Source organism: Delphinus delphis, chromosome 9, assembly GCF_949987515.2.
Source record: "Delphinus delphis chromosome 9, mDelDel1.2, whole genome shotgun sequence".
Lineage (NCBI taxonomy): Eukaryota > Metazoa > Chordata > Mammalia > Artiodactyla > Delphinidae > Delphinus > Delphinus delphis.
In genome coordinates, this window is record NC_082691.1 from 92,919,964 (window position 1) to 92,938,474 (window position 18,511).

At 51.9% G+C, this 18,511-nt stretch overlaps 1 protein-coding gene across 1 annotated transcript; it reads right to left on the reverse strand.

The window, feature by feature from the left end:
• Window positions 1–598: 598 nt before the first annotated feature.
• On the reverse strand, window positions 599–16,981 carry KLRG2 (killer cell lectin like receptor G2). The gene is made up of 5 exons (XM_060020984.1): window positions 16,125–16,981; window positions 9,780–9,881; window positions 8,908–9,053; window positions 1,332–1,435; window positions 599–845 (listed from the first exon to the last, which is right to left on the reverse strand). The coding sequence occupies exons 1-5, from the start codon at window positions 16,912–16,914 to the stop codon at window positions 725–727; spliced, it is 1,263 nt and encodes a 420-aa protein (XP_059876967.1). The 5' UTR covers window positions 16,915–16,981; the 3' UTR covers window positions 599–724.
• Window positions 16,982–18,511: the final 1,530 nt, after the last annotated feature.

Sequence of the window (18,511 nt, forward strand, 5' to 3'; positions counted from 1 at the left end):
CCCAAGCTTTGTGGTGGCTTCGCCGGCCAAGAGGGGGTGTGTTCTCTCTGCGTCCTCCCAGCCTTGGGCATCAGCTGGCCGGACGCCCCGCCAGTCCCACACGCCAGTCACCGCAAAGAACCTTACTCTCTGCCAACCCCCGGGGTGGGGACAGGACCCTCCTTCCTCTCTCCTCCGGGGTGGCCACGTCTCGCGCGCTGCCCTCTGGATGCTGTCGGCGTGCGTGGCCGCCTGGAAGTGGCCTTTGTAGCAATAATGTCATCGCTGCCAAATTCCAAGGCCACGAAATGGGAGACTCACTTCCTGGGCTCGATGAGAAGCCAGGTTGGGATCACCTGTGACCGTTCATCCTTTTTGTCCCTCTAGGCCTGAAAGGGTGCACACCTGTGACTAGGCAGGTTAAGTGGGAGAATGAGAAGTGGCCGTTTTAATGAGGGAGAAACTGAGGCTCAGAAGGAAAAACGCAAAACCAAAAAAACCCACAAGGTCACAGAACAAATCCGCTTCAGCAGCTGGACACTCAAATGGGCGCTCAGCCGCGGGGCCGCAGAACGTCTCCTATCCCGGGGATGCGACCTCCCTGCGCCAGGAGTCCGCTCCCTGCTTCGCCGAGGCGGGGCCACTGAGCAGAGCGGGGAGACCTGGAGGCCTGGGTCCGGGGAGGAGGCTGCCCCGGCTCTCAGCCTGGCCTCCCCCAGCAGGCTCAGGGCGGGCAGAACCCAAGTCACTTGGTCCCCCTGGCGCAGACCCAGGGTCTGGGGGAGGCACAGTCCGAAGCCACGAACTTGCCTCCCTCCAGGCCCCCGCAGTTGAGATCCGGTTCTTGCTGGTCTTCCTCCGGGAGTCTGGGGAAGGGCGAGAGGAAGGGAAGGTACTCAGGCTGACGGGCCTTCCCAGCCCTTGTGCCCGCTGCCTGGGTACCGCTGGGATCGCTGCATGGAGCCCGGGGGGGGGGGGGGGGGGGTCTGGAAAGAGCTCTGAGGCAGGAGTTATGATGATGTGCCCCGCCTCTTGCCCCAGGGAGTCAGCTGTGTGGCCCTAGGCAAACCACCAAACCTCTCTGAGCAGCACTCCCCTTATCCATAGAACATGGTGACAGTCCTTCTTGGGTGAATGCGTGGGACCCAAACAAGGGATGGGGTGATGAGGACTAAATGAAACCAAGGGACATCCTAGGCTGGGGGTGGTGCAGGGGGGTGAACCTGGCACGTGGAGGGGAAGCCCTCCAGCCCCTTTGGCGCCTGCTGTGGTATCACGTGGGTCACACTGGGGGCCCAATGCTAGCGTGTTGGGGAAAGAGGGGCTGCCCACCCAGGCCCACGGTCACTCACAGCTGGGGTGGCAGAGGGGTCCCATCGATCCAGTGCCAGCCCTGGGGGCCTCGTCGGGCCCCCACCCAGGAGTACTTGGTGACTGGGTATCTGCTCAGGAAGTCCTGAGAGAGAGAAAAGCAGCTCGTCATTCTTCTCGGGCCACTGACACGGCTCACCTGGGGCTTCCGTCCCCCTACCCCATCCCCCATCCCAGGTTTCTGCAAGTTCCCAGTTCCACAAGCTAGAGAAGCGACTCATCCCTCCCCAAACACCAGGAATTGGGAGGCTGTATTAGGTGCTTGCTGGTTGACGGGCATTGTGCTCAGGACTGAGGACCAGAAATGGGGGCAATCCCATCTCAGCCCTCCCCAAGGGGAGACAGGACGTGATCGCCCATCCCCACGAGCAATGCACGATGGGTACTGAGCGGACAGAGAAACGAGGCAGCTCAGAGAAGAGGGGGTGAAGGGCATGAGCAAAGCTGGGAGCCTACAAAGCAATCCAGGTGACAAACAGCAAGTAGCCTCACTGGGCAGGAGAAGAGCGCTAGGGTTGATTAGGCTGCAGAGGCGGCCAGGGAGCAGATGGTCAACAATGCAGTCGCCAGCAAGAGCATAAACTACATTGTATTCGTTCCGGAAGTATTATGAAGACCATTCAAAATAAGGGTGAGTATGAAGTCCCTGGGGCAACATGGGGAAAAGTCATAGTACATGAAGGGTTATAGTAAGTGAAAAAGCTAAAGTAAAGTTGTGGCATGGACTTCCCTGGTGGCGCAGTGGTTAAGAATCCGCCTGCCAATGCAGGAGACACGGGTTCGATCCCTGGCCTGGGAAGATCCCACATGCCACGGAGCAACTAAGCCCGTGCGCCACAACTACTGAGCCTGCGCTCTAGAGCCCGTGAGCCACAATTATTGAGCCCGTGTGCCACAGCTACTGAAGCCCACGCACCTAGAGCCCGTGCTCCACAACAAGAGAAGCCACTGCAATGAGAAGCCCGCGCACCACAATGAAGAGGAGTCCCCGCTCGCCGCAACTAAAGAAAGCCCGCGCGCAGCAACGAAGACCCAACGCAGCCAAAAATAAATAAAAATAAAATAAATAAATTTATTTAAAAAAATAAATAAATAAAAATAAAGTTGTGGCATGATTATAAGAATGAAAAAATGTGTACGCACATGGGCGCAGACACACGAGGAACAACAAAAAGCAAAACAAGTATGTTAGAGAGCTAGCGGAGATGCTTTTTTCTTTTAAATAATTGTCCCCAGCGTCATCTTATTTTTAGTAATGAATTAAAGCAAAAAATCGTATTTAAAAAGTTTCAACTTGGAAAAAGATGTTTCAATATTGTAAGTCCTGGTGCAGGGGACTCGTGGATAGAGGTGGGGACAGTGGTCCACACCAGCCCAGTCTTTCCAGAACATAATCTGTGCTACAAAAAAAGAGTGGCAACACAGTTCCTATTGCTCGGACGGGTAATTCCACTTTGGGGAAGAAATCCAAGTACATAAAGGAGAGAAAATGAACTTTCGCAAAATTATCACACTGCTATTTGTAAAGAAAAAATGGAAACCACCCAAATGCTCTGCAGTCAGGAAATAACTAGGCAGATTCTGGGACATCAACATGATGGAAACTCACAGAGCTGTTAAAGATGATGAGCACACGGAAGATGCAGTTACGCAAGGAAACGTGGATACAAAATCACGCCGAGTGGAAAAAAGCAGACCACGCCAGCGAGCCCACGCCGAGCAGCACACATTCGCGTTAGTGACGAGAAGGGACATAGATTTGATGTATGTTCAGTTCTTCCCTAGGAAAGTGTTTATGTTGACAGAGACAAAACCTCTATATTTAACCCTGGGGATTAGAAAGCCCATCCCCTTGGTGACACTCCTATTTGTCCTTGAGGTCTCAGTTTAAAGGTCACTTCCTGTAGGGACACCATTCTGACCCCCTCCCCTGGGCTGCCTCAACCTTCACAGTTTAGAGCATGGTGTGTGGCATTTGGCTGGCTGGCTTCCTGGTCAGTGTTCAGTATCAGACAGTGAACTTGGTGAGCGCCGGGTGCCTGCCCTATTCACCACTGACCACGACAGCCCAGCACATAGTAGACCAGCTCAACAAAACTGGCCCCCCTCCCCTGTGTCACTGCCAATAACCAGCAAGGGCCACAGGTAACAACCGGGCTGTCAGGCCAGCCCTGCTCCCAGAGGTGTTGGTGCAGACGTTCAAGAGAACATCAGCTGGTCAACAGCTGGGAGAAGAGCCAGAAGGAACTTCCAGACTGAAGGGTGCCAACCTTACCCCTTCTGAAATCCCAAAGGCCAGACTGCATCAGGCGCACGTACAGCCTCTCCTGGGCTGGTCATTTCCTCTCTGGCTGGACTCCACAGGCTGGGGCCCTTGGGCAGGGTTGGGTGGGAGCTTTGGAAGGGATGAGAAGGAACCTGGGCTGGGTTTGAGCTGCGAGTCAGAGGGCACAGCAGCTCCAAGCATCTCACTGCCGTGGCTGCAGCAGACTCGGGGCTCCTGCTGGCCAGCCCCGACCTCCTGGCAGCAATCAGCTGCCTGATCGGGAAGACACACCAGAGCTTGGAGCTCCTCCCAGGGCCGAGAAGGGGGCTATCACTGCAGAGTAGAGCTTTGGGGCTAGGCCACCCCATATTCAAATTCTGGTCCTGTGACTTGCAAGCTAAGTGACCCTAGTTAAGTCCCGACCTTTCAGAGCTTCAGTGTGGTCCTCTGTAAAATGGGGAGATGTTTTGTGCACACAGCCAAGGGCATGTAGTACACACTCATTAAATGAGGCGCCTCCAGTCTGTTGGATGGTGTACAAAGCTTCGTGTCCGACTCCAACATATGTGACCTCATTTGATGCCTTGGCATTGCCAAGGTGATCCTTCCCTTCTCTCTGTCCTACCCCAGGCCATGTGGCTCTCCCTCTGGGCCTCCTGGTGACAGGAGCCATGGCCTGTCCCCACCCAGCTCCACCCACTCCATTCCGTCTTTTTCCTTGCAGCTCAGACACCATTAACCTGTTCCCATTGTTAGCAAAAATTATGGTGTGGGAAAAGCATTGCCTGGAGATATAAGTAAATTCTAGAAACTTCTGTGTAAGAACTGCTTACACAGGACTTACACAGTCAAAGGACTGCTCCGTAATGGCACAGGTCTCTGGGGCCTCCATCTACTCCAGCTGGTGCATATCCAACTTTGCCACCAACGTGTGGGGAGGGGAATGTGATCCTGAGCAGAATTTACCTGAAATCTCATATTTTACATATTAAAATTAAGGTAAATTGTTTTCCATCCTTTCATACATTTCTTTTTAAAAAACTGTGGTAGGGCTTCCCTGGTGGCACAGTGGTTGAGAGTCCACCTGCCGATGCAGGGGACACGGGTTCATGCCCCGGTCCGCGAAGTTCCCACATGCCGCGGAGTGGCTGGGCCCGTGAGCCATGGCCGCTGAGCCCGCGCGTCCGGAGCCTGTGCTCCGCAACGGGAGAGGCCACGACAGTGAGAGGCCCACGTACCGCAAAAAAAAAAAAAAAAAAAAGTAAAAAACTGTGGTAAAATATATATATAAAGTTTACCATTTCAACCATTTTTAAGTGTATAATTCAGTGGCGCTAGGTTCATTCGCACTGTTGTGGGACTATCGCCCACCCCCATCTCCAAAACTTTTTCATCTTCCCCAACTGAAACTTTGCACCCACTATACAACTCCCACTTCCCCCTCCCCTTGGCAACCACCACTCTACTTTCTGCCTTCAAACATTTCTGCTTTAATATTTAAATGTTTTAAACTACTTAATTTTCTGAATCCTATGATATTTATTCGTGTTTTCATCTTTCTGCACTCAAAACGTGGCTTACAGTCAACGTGTACGTTTCAGGAAGCTTCTTCCTTCCCCGACCCTGCAAAACAAAGCTGACCTTAAAGCAATGGCCAGTGAGTCTGATGACTGGCGGCACAGAGGCACTGAAACTCGCTCCTTCCTCTAACCTCTGGGGAGGACGAGACATGTCTATCCTGGGGCTGCGTGTACTACTGGTACCTTGGCGTGTCCCTGGGGTCTCGCATCCCAGCTCGTGGAGCCTGGCCTCTGCTAGCGGCCAGCCTGTCCTCCGCTGCTCTTCCCCATACCTGCCTTGGTGCCTCCTGCAGCTTCTGGCCCTTGTCCAGAACTCAGCAGGACTCCAGAGCTCCACGGTCCTCATATTCTGGATTTCAACTGCCTGAGACCCAAATCTTCACTTTGGTCTTTTTGCAAGGGGCTTTTTGGAAGCTCCTTTTTGGAAAAAGCTTATCCAAACTTTGTGATATATTTTCTGAATATATACTTGTGTTACAAATGATTGATCCTGTTTGCTTAGTTTTAAAAGAATTCAAGCTCCGTTTGCGATGTGGGTAGTTCGGCTCATCTCCCCTCTTTGAGGACCCCCAGCCACAGGGAGGCCATTTGTTCAGCCGATGTCCGAGGTCATGGTGGACTGAACCTGTCTGATGAGAGGCCCGAGGGCAGGGAACTTTTACTTCACCAGTTTTCTGATGACACTTGCTGTGCTCAGTGGGTCTGACTCAGGAGATGGGCCGCTAAGTCCCTGCCCAGCTCGCCCCCCTCGTCGGGTCCAGGCACTCTCTAGGGACTCACCAAGTTCCCACTGGCCTTCATTTTGTAGATGCAACCAGGCTGGGTTGGGCAGAAAACATTACATTCTGATCTCTTGCCTCCATGGGCTACCATTACGCTAGTATTTCCCCCAATCATAGTGCATACTATTTGTAGGACATTTAGACAATTTAAAAAAGCTTTAAAGAAGAAGAAAAATAATCGCTCGTAATCTTGACTCCAGTGATAACTGCTATTAATATACTTCCGTTCAGTATGTTTTCTTTGCATATATATTTACCATATTGGGATCACACATGACTTTTTTCAATCTACATTGTATCTTTTTCATTTCCCCATGTTTTTTGGAAAAATGTGTTATTCCTGGTAATAAAATAATCCATGTTCATGTAAAACATTTTCTCCAGCAGATTTTTATATCCACTTCATGAGAACTCTCCCAGAGAAAAGAAAACTACAGAAGCTGCCTCCCCTGCAGTGTGGGGTGGAATACCTTTGATTTTAGGACTGGGCAGGAAATGAAATTTCATATGTGAGAAAATCTTAAGTAAAATTATCAACTCAAATACAGAAGTATTTTGGGAAGAAAAAAATCCTGGCTAAATAAACCTTATTACAAGAGGCCAAGAATTTAAAAAATAATAATAATAACCACAAGATTAAAGGAGGAAACATAAAAGATATTACCATCTTAATGTATGCAAAAAAAATCCAATGAAATTAGACTCATTCATGCTTAAAACTCTTAGTAAAACAGGAACAGAAGGGAACTTCCTTAAATAATAACATAAGGGGGGAAAAAGGATATAAGAATGGGAGGAGATAACAGCAGATGAGAAATGTCAACAAAATTTTGGAAGCTGGACAACATTGATTGGCTTAGCGGACCCAAGAAAGCCTAGTGATTTTTCAAGGAAAGGGTGGAGTGGGAGGAAGCTGAGAAACATGCTAATTTGTATTGAGAAGCCCCAAAGTGCTCAAATATTAGAGGCAAGGTATAGGAAAATGCCAAGGCACAGAATAAAAAGCACTTGCATAAAAGCAGAGATAATGCAGGGAGCAGAAGAAAACTTCCAAAACACTATAATTAGTATTTACAGTGAGATAAGATGCTTCATCCTTGAAACAGGAACAGGACACCATACAAAAGGAACATTTGAAGAACCAAAAAGAGTTCTTAAAATTACAAATAAGGCAGCAGAAATAAAAATGAAGAAAAAGACCCACAAAGGACTATTATTGTTAAATTTCAGAACACTGAATAAGAACAAAGGTGAAGACCCTGAAAATTTCCAGAGTTTGGGGTAGGGGGGCTGGTAAGAGTCACATACAAAGGGTTGGGAATCAGCGTGAATGAGACTTCTTAGTGGTCGGACTAAAAGGTGGAAGGCAATGGAGCAAAATCTGCACAATTCTGGAGGTAAACTATTTCCAACTTAGAAATCTGTACCCAGCCAAGCTATCAATCAAATGAGAGGTTAGAATAAAAGTATCTTTAGACATGAGAGATCTCAAATGTCTTCCAGCAAATTTATAGAGGGTGTGCTTTACCAAGAAAAGACATGGAATCTAGGAAACGGGATCTCACACAGGAAAGAGGCAAAGGTATATTGAGGATGAAGGTAAAAAGAAATTCCAAGTCAATAGCTGGGTAGCAGGCCTCGTGAGCAGCCAGTCCAGACTGAAGCAGGAGACAGAGGATTCTAGGAGGCTGTCTGTCCATCTCCTGAACTAGTTTTTAGTTTCCCGGTTTTTTTTTTTTTTTTCTGGTCCACGCTGCCCTGCCCACCTTGACCTTCAATCACATATTCCTGTCATATATAACCAGAGCATCGTGCACCTTCCCTTCATAGCATAGATCAATATAGTAATTAAACATCTATTTCTAAGATTTCCAGATTACTCTCTGCCTCACTCGCTGCTCTTAGTCACGTGAAGGTGGAGGCTGGCTCTTCATGGAATCCCCAGTGCCAAACGCAGTACAGGTGCTCAGTAAATGTTTATTAAGGCACTGACTGAAAGAATGGTGCTTTTTCATGCATATTAGAACAGCTAATATAAATTCTTGGCACCTGCCCTAAGTTAGATAAAATTAAGCCAAGGTTTGGATCCAGTTTATCGGTCCTTTTTTGTAGCCACCCTCAGACCCACTGACTGGATTATTATTCAGCAAATATTCACTCCTCCCCCTCCACCCCCAGGGTGGGAGTGGGGCATGGAGTATACTACCCTGTCCCTTTGATGTTGGGCTTGGCCATGTTATTTGCTTTGACCAACGGAATGTTAGCACATATGACATGAGAAGTCCTCAGTTCTTGCCCTCCTGCCATTTTTCTTACAAAGAGTTTCTCTCAAGAAGAAGGACGCGAGATTCATGGAGCAAACACAAGCCCAATCCACGGGCTCAGGCCAAGCGCAGCCAGTCTGCATCCCGAAGCTGAGCTGTCCTGCCAGACTCAGCCCACATTAGCCCATCCACGGGCCTCCCACAGACCAGCGATCAAGAGAGAGATGCCTACTGTCTTAAGTCACTGACTTTTGGGGTGATTTGTTACCCAGTATTATTATAGCAATACCTGACTGGAATACCCACTAAATGTAATTTATTTTCCAGACCACCTCTCAGAGAGTACACGTGTGTCTCTCCCACAGATCGGCCAGCACAGACTTGTTCCTGAGCTCACTGTTAAGTGCTTGGTCACCAGGTTGGATGGGAGCATCTCCGCTCCAGCCCTCCCCAGCTCCACTTCCACTTCTTAGAATGAAGAGCAAACTGAACATCTTGGAGACCTGATGTCTGGTCCTCCTGCGTGTCACTTTATTTCTCCAGGCCTTGGTGACTTTTTCTATAACACAGAGTTGGACTAGATCTTTGAGGTTCCTTCTAGTACTGAGAATGTAATCTGTAATGATAACCACGCCCCTCTCCTGCCCACCTCCCCCGCTCCTCACCTGGGTGTGTCTCAGCAGGGGGAGGGTAGCATGGTGGGCTGAGCAGAAAGCCTGGCTGGCCTCCCAGGCCTCAGCTTCGGCAGAGAGGTAGTAGCAGTGCTCCATGGACCACATCCAGCCCTGGGGGCATGGCTGGCACCTGGCCCCTGCAGCACAGAGACCATCAGTGAGTGCAGGGTAAACCGTACAGAGCTGAATGTGTGGATGTTCAAAAATCGGGGAGGCGGGGGCGGACTTCCCTGGTGGCGCAGTGGTTAAGAATCCGCCTGCCAATGCAGGGGACACACGTTCGAGCCCTGGGCCGGAAAGATCCCACATGCCGCGGAGCAACTAAGCCCGTGTGCCACAACTACTGAGCCTGTGCTCTAGAGCCTGCGAGCCACAACTACTGAGCCCACGTGCCACAACTACTGAAGCCCGCATGCCTAGAGCCCACGCTCCGCAACAAGAGAAGCCACCGCGATGAGAAGCCCGTGCACTGCGACAAAGAGTAGCCCCCGTTCGCCGCAACTAGAGAAAGCCCACGTGCAGCAATGAAGACCCAACGCAGCCAAAAATAAATTAAAAAAAAAAAATCAGGGGGCAAATCTGGAGGCATGGAACTGGCAAGCCTTGGAGGGGTAAGCAAGGCGGGCAGGCCCTGGGAAGGCTGCACAGCTTGTGCACAAGGCCTCTCCAAGTGCAGGCTGTGTCCACAGAAGGAAGGGGCTCTTCTCCCTTACCTCTGCTCACCGAGCCCTGTGTCTTCACGCTGCATCTGCGTGGGGGGCATGTCTTTTTCTAATTCTCACAAAGGAGCTAGAAGGACTAGACACCCTGCTGGGGGAGCAGGGGAGGAGAGGGGGAGGAGAGGGGACGGGGAGGTCCCATACCTGCTCTCGAGGCCAGGGCCACAATGGCCACCGTAGACACCGCCAGGAGCACGGCCATGACTGCCAGGGCCCAGCGCAGGGACCTCATGTACATGGGCAGCCCTGCGGGAGGGGAGGGGACAACCAGGAGACACAGGTTAGGAGATGGTCCCAACTCAGGACCATGCTGACTCCTATACCATCAACATGCCCACCTCATCGCCCACCCTCAGGCCCAAGACACCAGGATAATCCACTCAATTTGGGAGTAGAGGAGTAGAACATAGTAAATGCTTAATCACAGCCAGAATTATAAGCAGTTTTCTCATACCTCGGAGAAAACTGCTAGAAGATATTCCACTTCTTAAATAACTAGAAGACGTAAGATTCTCTTCAAGAAAGAAAGTGGCTAAGAACCATGTATTGAGCATCTGATGTGCATTAGACATAGGGCACAAATAGCTCCAAGGATGGGGCAAGGGCCCCGCACTCAGGGAGCTAACGGGACAGGCAAAGGTAGCAGGAGATCAAACTCCACACAAGAGAGGAATGAAGGCTAGGTTCAGAGTTCGACAGACCCCCAAATTCAAGTTCGAGTCCTGACTCTATGGGCCCCTCAAGTGTTCTTGGTGGTTTTCCTTTTAACATTGGAATCACATCTACCTCTTCTATCTCTCCAGGTCACTGGAGGCCACTAACGAAGCTTCACACAGAGAGCGCCTTTCGGGCTGCAGAGCGCTAGATGGATGTGAGTTGTCAGCCGCCCAAGGACCTAGGGGACCAGATGGCTGGAATGAGGCTGTGGAGGCGAAAGGAAGACAGGAGGACACTCCAGGTGGGAGGAAGGGTGCAAAGGCTCAGAGACAGAACATGTTCAGGGACTTCCCTGGCAGTCCCGAGGTTAGGACTCTGTGCTTCCACTGCTGGGGGCCCAGGTTCGATCCTGGTCGGGGAACCAAGATCCTGCAAGCTGTGCTGCGTGGCCAGAAAAAAAAAAAAGAACACATTCCGATGCCACACCCTGCCCTGTAGATGGAGTAACCAGGGAAGTCAGAGGGGAAAACTCGAGGAGTAGAACATAGTAAATGCTTAATCACAGCCAGAATTATAAGCAGCTTTCCACCTGGAAAGACACACCCATCTGAAGTAACTGAGCACTCAGAACTTGACCTCTGCCACGACTCAGGCGTGAAATCAATCAGAGCAAACACCTCGCTGCAAGGGGCCCAGGACCCACCCAAACCTTGGGGATGAGGGTCAGGAATGCCACATAATCAGTGTGAGGGTCCTAAGAACTCAATCATTATATTTCCCGAAGCCTGAAACAGCAGGCGTTAGTCTGTGGCAAATATTCCATTACTTTGAAAAGAGTAATTCCATTTAAAAGACCATGGACATTGTATATACCCACCACCCGATTTCCTGTTTGTATCTGGGATTGACATCTCCAGGGTCACACCCTCTGCTGCTTTTCTTCACTGCTCATCCCATCGTCATTGTCTACATTTCAACTACCTTTCCCACCCCACAACTGAAACACCTTCTGCTTCCTCCTAGTCAAATCCCATGGCTGGGGTGGAGCCAGGTTTTGTGCGACTTAGTTTATCCAATGGGGGCAGGGGGGCATCTTAAAAAATGAAATACAGGGACTTCCCTGGTGGTGCAGTGGTTAAGAATCCGCCTGCCAATGCAGGGAACACAGGTTTGAGCCCTGGTCCGGGAAAATCCCACATACCGCAGAGCAACTAAGCCCGTGCGCCACGACTACTGAGCCTGCGCTCTAGAGCCCTCGAGCCACAACTACCAAGCCCCCGTGCCACAACTACTGAGCCTGAGCTCTAGAGCCCGTGAGCCACAGCTACTGGAGCCTGCGTGTCACAACAACTGAAGCCCGCGCGCCTAGAGCCCGTGCTCCACAACAATAGAAGCCACCGCATTGAGAAGCCCACGCACCGCGACGAAGAGTAGCCCCTGCTCACCGCAACTAGAGAAAGCCGGCGTGCAGCAACGAAGACCCAACGCAGCCAAAAATAAATAGATAAATAAAATAAATTTATTAAAAAAAATAAAATACAAACTTCCAAATACAAAGTTCAGCACAGGGGCTCAAAGGGCTCCTGCCAGTGAGAGGCCTGCTTGTGTCACTGCCTCCAGGTCCATCTACTTCGGCCGGTGGCCTCTGCTCTCCCGGCGGAGCCTGACCATGCTGGACATCACCTCTCCCAGCTCCACTTCCTCCAGGCACTGAGAGCATTCTTCCTCTGAATGTACCCCTCCTGGCACCATCCCAGACTGCCAGGCGCTTTTGTTTTCTCCTGCCCAGACTGAGGACTGCTGGAGGGCAGGGTCAGGATGGCCGTTTCCTCACATCTTCCACACCTGATGTGTTGAGTACAATGTGACAGGCGGCAGCAAGGCTGGACAACCACTGAGATCCAACTGCCTCTCCCCTTCCCCGGACGGGGATGGGACTAAGCGCTTCTGACACGTGCTTGCACTCTGAGGTTAGTGCTACTCATTGAGTAAGGATTTACAGAGCACTTAAGTGCCAGGTGCTGGAGATTCAGTGAAAGGCTAGACTGTCACCTGCCATGGCCCGCGGGGCTCAGAATCCAGGGGAGCATACTTACAAGAGGGATGCTGGAGCTGGGCAGCACAAGGGCCCGTGGAGCATGGAATAGGGACACCTGATCTTGCCTTGGGGACCAGAAGAGGTGACTCTGAACCAACACCTAAAGGGGAATAGTCTCCATTTGAGGATCCAGCTCTTTCCCAGTTTTATTTCTTTATTTTTTAAATTAATTATTATTTGTTTATTTATTTGGTTGCACCAGGTCTTAGTTGTGGCAGGCGGGCTCCTTAGTTGTGGCATGGGAACTCTCAGTGGCGGCACGCATGTGGGATCTAGTTCCCTGACCAGGGATTGAACCCGGGCCCACTGCACTGGGAGCACAGTCTTAACCAACCGTGCTACCAGGGAAGTCCCTCCCCCCCAGTTTTAGGCTCTCTGCAAAAGCCAATTTCTCTTCTGGGCTGAGGGCTCCCATATAGAACATTCCCTGAGTCCTTGATTCTTCAGTTTACACCTGGACAGCGCCTCTGGGACATCTGCCCCAAAAAGCAAGGGAAGAGACAAAGCAGTGACGTCTCCAACCCTCTCCACAGTGGTCTCCTCCCTCTTGGGTTCACAAGGAGGGGACATGAAACAGCTGGGTGGCAGCATTACCGCACTGGCCTGGGCAAGTCCCTGAGCCTGTGCCCTAGTGTGCCCTCTTCTTGTAACCAGCTTGATCTAGGCGGTAAAGGCCACCACAGGCAGAAACCACAATGCAGAGATCCTCATCCAAGCAGCCTCTCTCAGACCAAGCTTCAGCCAGGAACTTGAAAGTTCTTTAATCCCACACTTCCCAGAGAGGAAGCGCAAAGCATCAAGTGTCTGCATGCACCCTGCAGTATTTCCTGCCCGGCATCTCCCTCCCCTGACGTCATTCCTCTCCACACCCCCGGGTTACCTGCCTCATGTCCAGAGTATTGTTTCCACGTGGCAGCTCTCCCTAACCATCCAGTCCCAAAGTCTGCCTCTCCCCTGGACACTGGACACTGCTGACCACATCTTCCAGAAACTCTCCTTTTTCTGCTTCTCTGCATCCTGATTTTCTTCCTACCACCTACATTTTCCTTTCCCAGTCTGTGGCTGGCTCCTCTTCCTTTTTTTTTTTTCCGGCTGTGCTACACAGCATGGAGGTGTGCAGGGGGTGCAGAGTCTTAACCACTGGACCGCCAGGGAAGCCTGGCTCCTCTCCCTTTAAATGACATCACTACCTGGAACTCCCAAATGTACCTGCTTATTTCTCCCACGCCTCTTCCCCCATTCTCCATTCTGCAAGGACAACCCAATCAATCCATCATTCAGCTACCCAGCTCAGCAACTCGGGAATCATCCCCACTCTTCCTGTTAGCGCATCTTCATCAGGGCAGTGGCCCCACTCTCTAATTCAACCTTTGAACACTCCCTCCCACCTCTGCCATAGATCAAACCTTCATCGGCTCTTGCGGAACTGGTGCTATCACCTCTTAAGGTCTCCCTTCCTTCAATTTCATGCCTGTCCTGACCTTCCTCCACAGTGCTGGCAGAGCTCACTTTCTAGAATAAAAATCCAACCATGTTACCTCCCCACGACTCACTTCCTTGAGTCCTCACTTCCTTATCATCCCACCCTTTTAGTCACAGACTCTCCTATTATTAATCTGATTAAAAAAAAGCTACAAACTTGGGCTTCCCTGGTGGTGCAGTGGTTAAGAATCCGCCTGCCAGTGCAGGGGACACGGGTTCGAGCCCTGGTCCAGGAAGATCCCACATGCCGCAGAGCAACTAAGCCCGTGTGCCACAACTACTGAGTCTGCACTCTAGAGCCCGCGAGCCACAACTACTGAAGCCCACGTCACACAACTACTGAAGCCCGCGTGCCTAGAGCCCGTGGTCTGCAACAAGAGAAGCCACCGCAATGAGAAGCCTGCGCACCGCAACAAAGAGTAGCCTCCGCTTACCACAACTAGAGAAAGCCCGCACGCAGCAACGAAGACCAAACACAGCCAAAAGTAAATAAATAAAATAAACAAATTTATTTTTTAAAAAAAGCTACAGACTCATTGTGGTGGACAGAATAATGTCCTCCTAAAGAAGTCCACGTCTTAATCCTTGGAACCTGTGGATATGTTAGGTTACAAGGCACAGAGGAATTAAGGCTGCAGATGGAATTGAGGTTGCTTATCTGCTGACCTTGAGATGGGCAGACTATACCGAATTTCTGGGTGGGTCCAATGTCATCACAAGGGTCCTCATAAATGGAAGAGGGAGGCAAAAGGACAGGACAGCCCCAGAGATGGCAGTGGAAAGGTTCAGCCTGACACTGGCTGGTTTTTCTCTTTTTTATTGGCTGCGTTGGGTCTTCGTTGCCGCGCACGGGCTTTCTCTAGTTGCAGAGAACGGGGGCTACTCTTCGTCGTGGTGCGTGGGCTTCTCATTGCGGTGGCTTCTCTTGTTGCGGAGCTCGGGCTCTAGGCGCGCGACCTTCAGTAGTTGTGGCATGTGGGCTCAGTAGTTGCGGCTTGCAGGCTCAGGAGTTCTGGTGCACGGGCTTATTTGCTCCGCAGCATGTGGGATCTTCCCGGACCAGGGCCCGAACCCGTGTCCCCTGCATTGGCAGGCGGATTCTTAACCACTGCGCCATCAGGGAAGTCCTGGTTGGTTTTGAATATACAGAGGACCATGAGCTAAGGAACTCAATCGCCCTCAGAAGCTAGAAAAGGCAAGGAAACAATCATCTCCTAGGGCCCCCAGCAGGGATCACAGCCCTGCCATCTGGCCTTTAGTCTCTTGAGCCCATATCAGACTTCAGACTTACAGAACTGCAAGATAATAAATTAGTGCCATTTTAAGCCTCTAAGTTTGTGCCAATTTGTTACAGCAGCACCAGAAAACGATACACCTCTCGTGCAGAAAATGTGCTCACACCCAACTTTGCAAAAGTCCCCGCGTGATTAGAGCCCCTGAACTCTACCATGTCTAAGAACCCCTGGCATAGAGGCCCTCGGGGTTTGGAGCCTGTCTAGCTGACCGGTCTCCTCTCAACCGGTCAAGCTTTCAGCAGGTTGTCTCCTGGGGAGGCCTCCAGGCCCTCCAGCCAGAAGGCGCGCTACCACCCCCAACTCCTACTCAGCTTTCAGGGCTTTAGCTGCAGGAAGCTTTCCCATGCCCTCAAGTTCACCAGCCACTCCCTTCTGGTTCCTTGTCCAGGATTTTTGTATTTTTCAGGCTCTTTCTTCTTCCCTGCAAGTCGCCACCCGCCACGCGGCAACAAAAAAACTCACACACACCCTAGCACAGTCTGGCCCGAAGTCCCCACGCAGTAGCAGCAGTAGCTGCTGAATGGATGAGTGTTAGGGGTCAACTGGTCCTCAATATACGAGAGGGAAAAAAGGAGTCTGGACCTGCGAGAGATCGGCGAGCCGAAGCAAGGAGTCGGGAGACCGCGGTGCTGCCGGGCCGCCACCGCCGTCACGTGATCCTGAAAGACCTCCCCTCGCCTGGAATTCCTTCCACCTCTACTTCTCAAAGACGCTGCGCACACCAAGAGCGAACGGGAAAGTTCTTGGAGGGTCGGGGAGGGAGAATAGCGGTTTTATTCTTTTACTGCCAGCAAGTTGGATTATAATTACGTAGACCAAAAGTTACCGACTCTACGCCAGAGAGGCCGGGTGGGGTTCCTCCGCCGCACTGGCCCAACGCTGGGTGGGTAGCAGGCGGGCCTCACGTTCGTCGACCCCCACCCGAGAGCGCGGCTCCCGGCGCCGGCGCGCGCTTACCTACGAGCTTTATGACGCGGGACAGCTTCTTGTCGCCGTCCATCTCGGCGTGGAGCACGGCGTCCTCCTTGCAGCGGCAGCGGCAGCGGCACGTGGGGGATCCCGGGGACTCCGCGCGCCCCTCGGCGGGACCGGCCCAACCCTCGGCGTCGAGGTCTAACTCCGTCCGGGCTGCGGCCAGCGGCGTGCCACGGCCCCAGGTGCCTCCCGGAGACGGGGTCAGCCGCAGGAGCGGGTGCGCTGGGGAGGCGTGATGGGAGAAGGCCGGCGATTCCGGCACCGGGACGGTGAGGAAGCGCGTGGAGGGCGCCGGCGAGGGCGCGCAGCTGCTGCCGGCCGCGCCCACGGACTTCACGCGCACGTCCACCTGCAGTTCCATGGGGGCCCAGGCGCCCCGAGCCGGCTCACCGGGCGCGGCCCTGAGCATCTGCTCTGCCCCCGGCGTCTCGCCGTCCCGGGGCTGCTCAGCCGCGGCTGGGCCCGGCGACGGCAGCTCCGGGCTGGCCGACTCCTGACGGCGGAAGGCGCTGTAGCCCGGGCTGGATGGCAGCAACCGCAGGGGCGCGGGTCGAGGCGAGGGCAACTTCTTCCCGCCCGACAGGTCCTGGCCCGCGCGCGCCTCCTCCTTCACTGCGGGAGCCAGACTCGGGCTGCTCTCGGGACTCTCAGGGCGTCTTTCCTCCGCGGGGACCTGGGGCTGCTCCAGCTCCGGGACCCGGCTTCCCAAGGGCTCCATTGGGAACTCGGCTCCGTCTTGGTCTTCCCCCGACGCCGCCCGGGCTCCCTCCATTTTATACGCGGAGCAGCCGAGAGGTGCCGAGCGGGATGCACCCGGGCCCAGGTAGGGAGTTAGCTTCGCCTCCCGGGTCGGGACTGGTTCCGACGAGTCGCTCTAAACCGTCAAGCCACGCCCCTCTCCGTCGCCACACCCACTTCCTCCTCCGAGCCAAGGACCCGGCTGGGATTGGCTGTGGCTCGGGTTCTGTTGGCCACGCCCCTTCAGGCCCCGAGCCTCGCCTTTACTTGGCGAAGGAGAAGAGAGGGGCAGAAGGGTCTGGCTGAGGGGTTACCCAGAAAGAGCCGGGAGACGGGTAAGGGGGAGCCCAGAGCGCAGACCCTTCTCTCTTCCTTGTCTCTGGCCCCACCCATTTCCCCCTCCAGCCCTCTGCCATCGTGCTGATTTTTGAGAGTTAGGGAAGGAGCGGCACACCTAGAGGACTCCCCCAAGGCAGAAGTCCCAGAGACCTGTACTCTGGAGGCCTGACTCCTACTGGGCTAACTCAATAAAGACTGAGAAATGAATAAGCTTGAAAATGTGTATTTTCACGGCGGGAGAAGCCTGGTCCCCTGCCAGCCTGGTGTGGAGGACAGGGTTCCCAGCCCTGACCAGTAATCTGAATACCATGAAAAAAATACAGATTCCTGGCAGACTCCACCCAGACCTACTGAATCTCATAAGGGGATAAGGCCAATTTTTAACAAGTGCCCCAGGATAGGATTGGCAGATAAAATACAGACCATTCGGTTAAATCTGAATTTCAGATAAATAAATAAATAATAGTGTTTTTGTTTTTTGTATAAGAACGTCCCAAGTGCTCCGTGGGATATACTTATATTTAAAAAGTATTCGTTATCTGAAATTAAAATTTAACCTGCCTCCTATATTTTTATTTGCCAAATCAGGCAACTCTACCCCAGGGACTTCTGCTGGAGTGATCTTGGTAGCAGCATTTGGAAAGACCACAGACTCGCTACTCCTGAGAGACGGGAAGGAAGCAGGATGTGGAGGGGAAGGATCTTAGGAGGGGAGGTAAACTACTGCAAAGGATGCTCCCTGAAGACAAGCAACTGAGAGAAAAAGTCCAGCAGAAAGAAAGCACTATATGAAAACACTTTATGTTTAATCTCTACCAACCCCAGGCTATGTATTTAATGTGGGGATATATATATATATGCCTGAAAATGCATTTAAAAAGATGTGGAAAGATAGATACATACCAAAGTGATAATACTAGTGGATTTTGCTGTAGATTGTCTGGGCTGGGGCAGGGGGGAACGTCTAGGAGACTTAACCTTATCTGCAATGTTTCCACTTTCTAGAAACAGAAGGTATTTATGTATATTCTTACATAAAAATTCAATTTTTAAAGAGATGGCATATAGTAAGTTATTTTTTTAGGGCTAATAAAGATTACTAAAAATATGAAAATAGTTCAAAAAGTATATAAAATATAAAGGAAAGGTCTCTTCTGTCCCTCTATTTCACCTCTCAGAGTCAGCCGCTGTCCCTGTTGAGATGGGCTGCTTGTTCATTTCCGGTGTGGACAGGAGCTGAGAGGGGAGCATCCTGACTGGCTTTCCTGCTTAAATATCTTCGCCTGGGATGA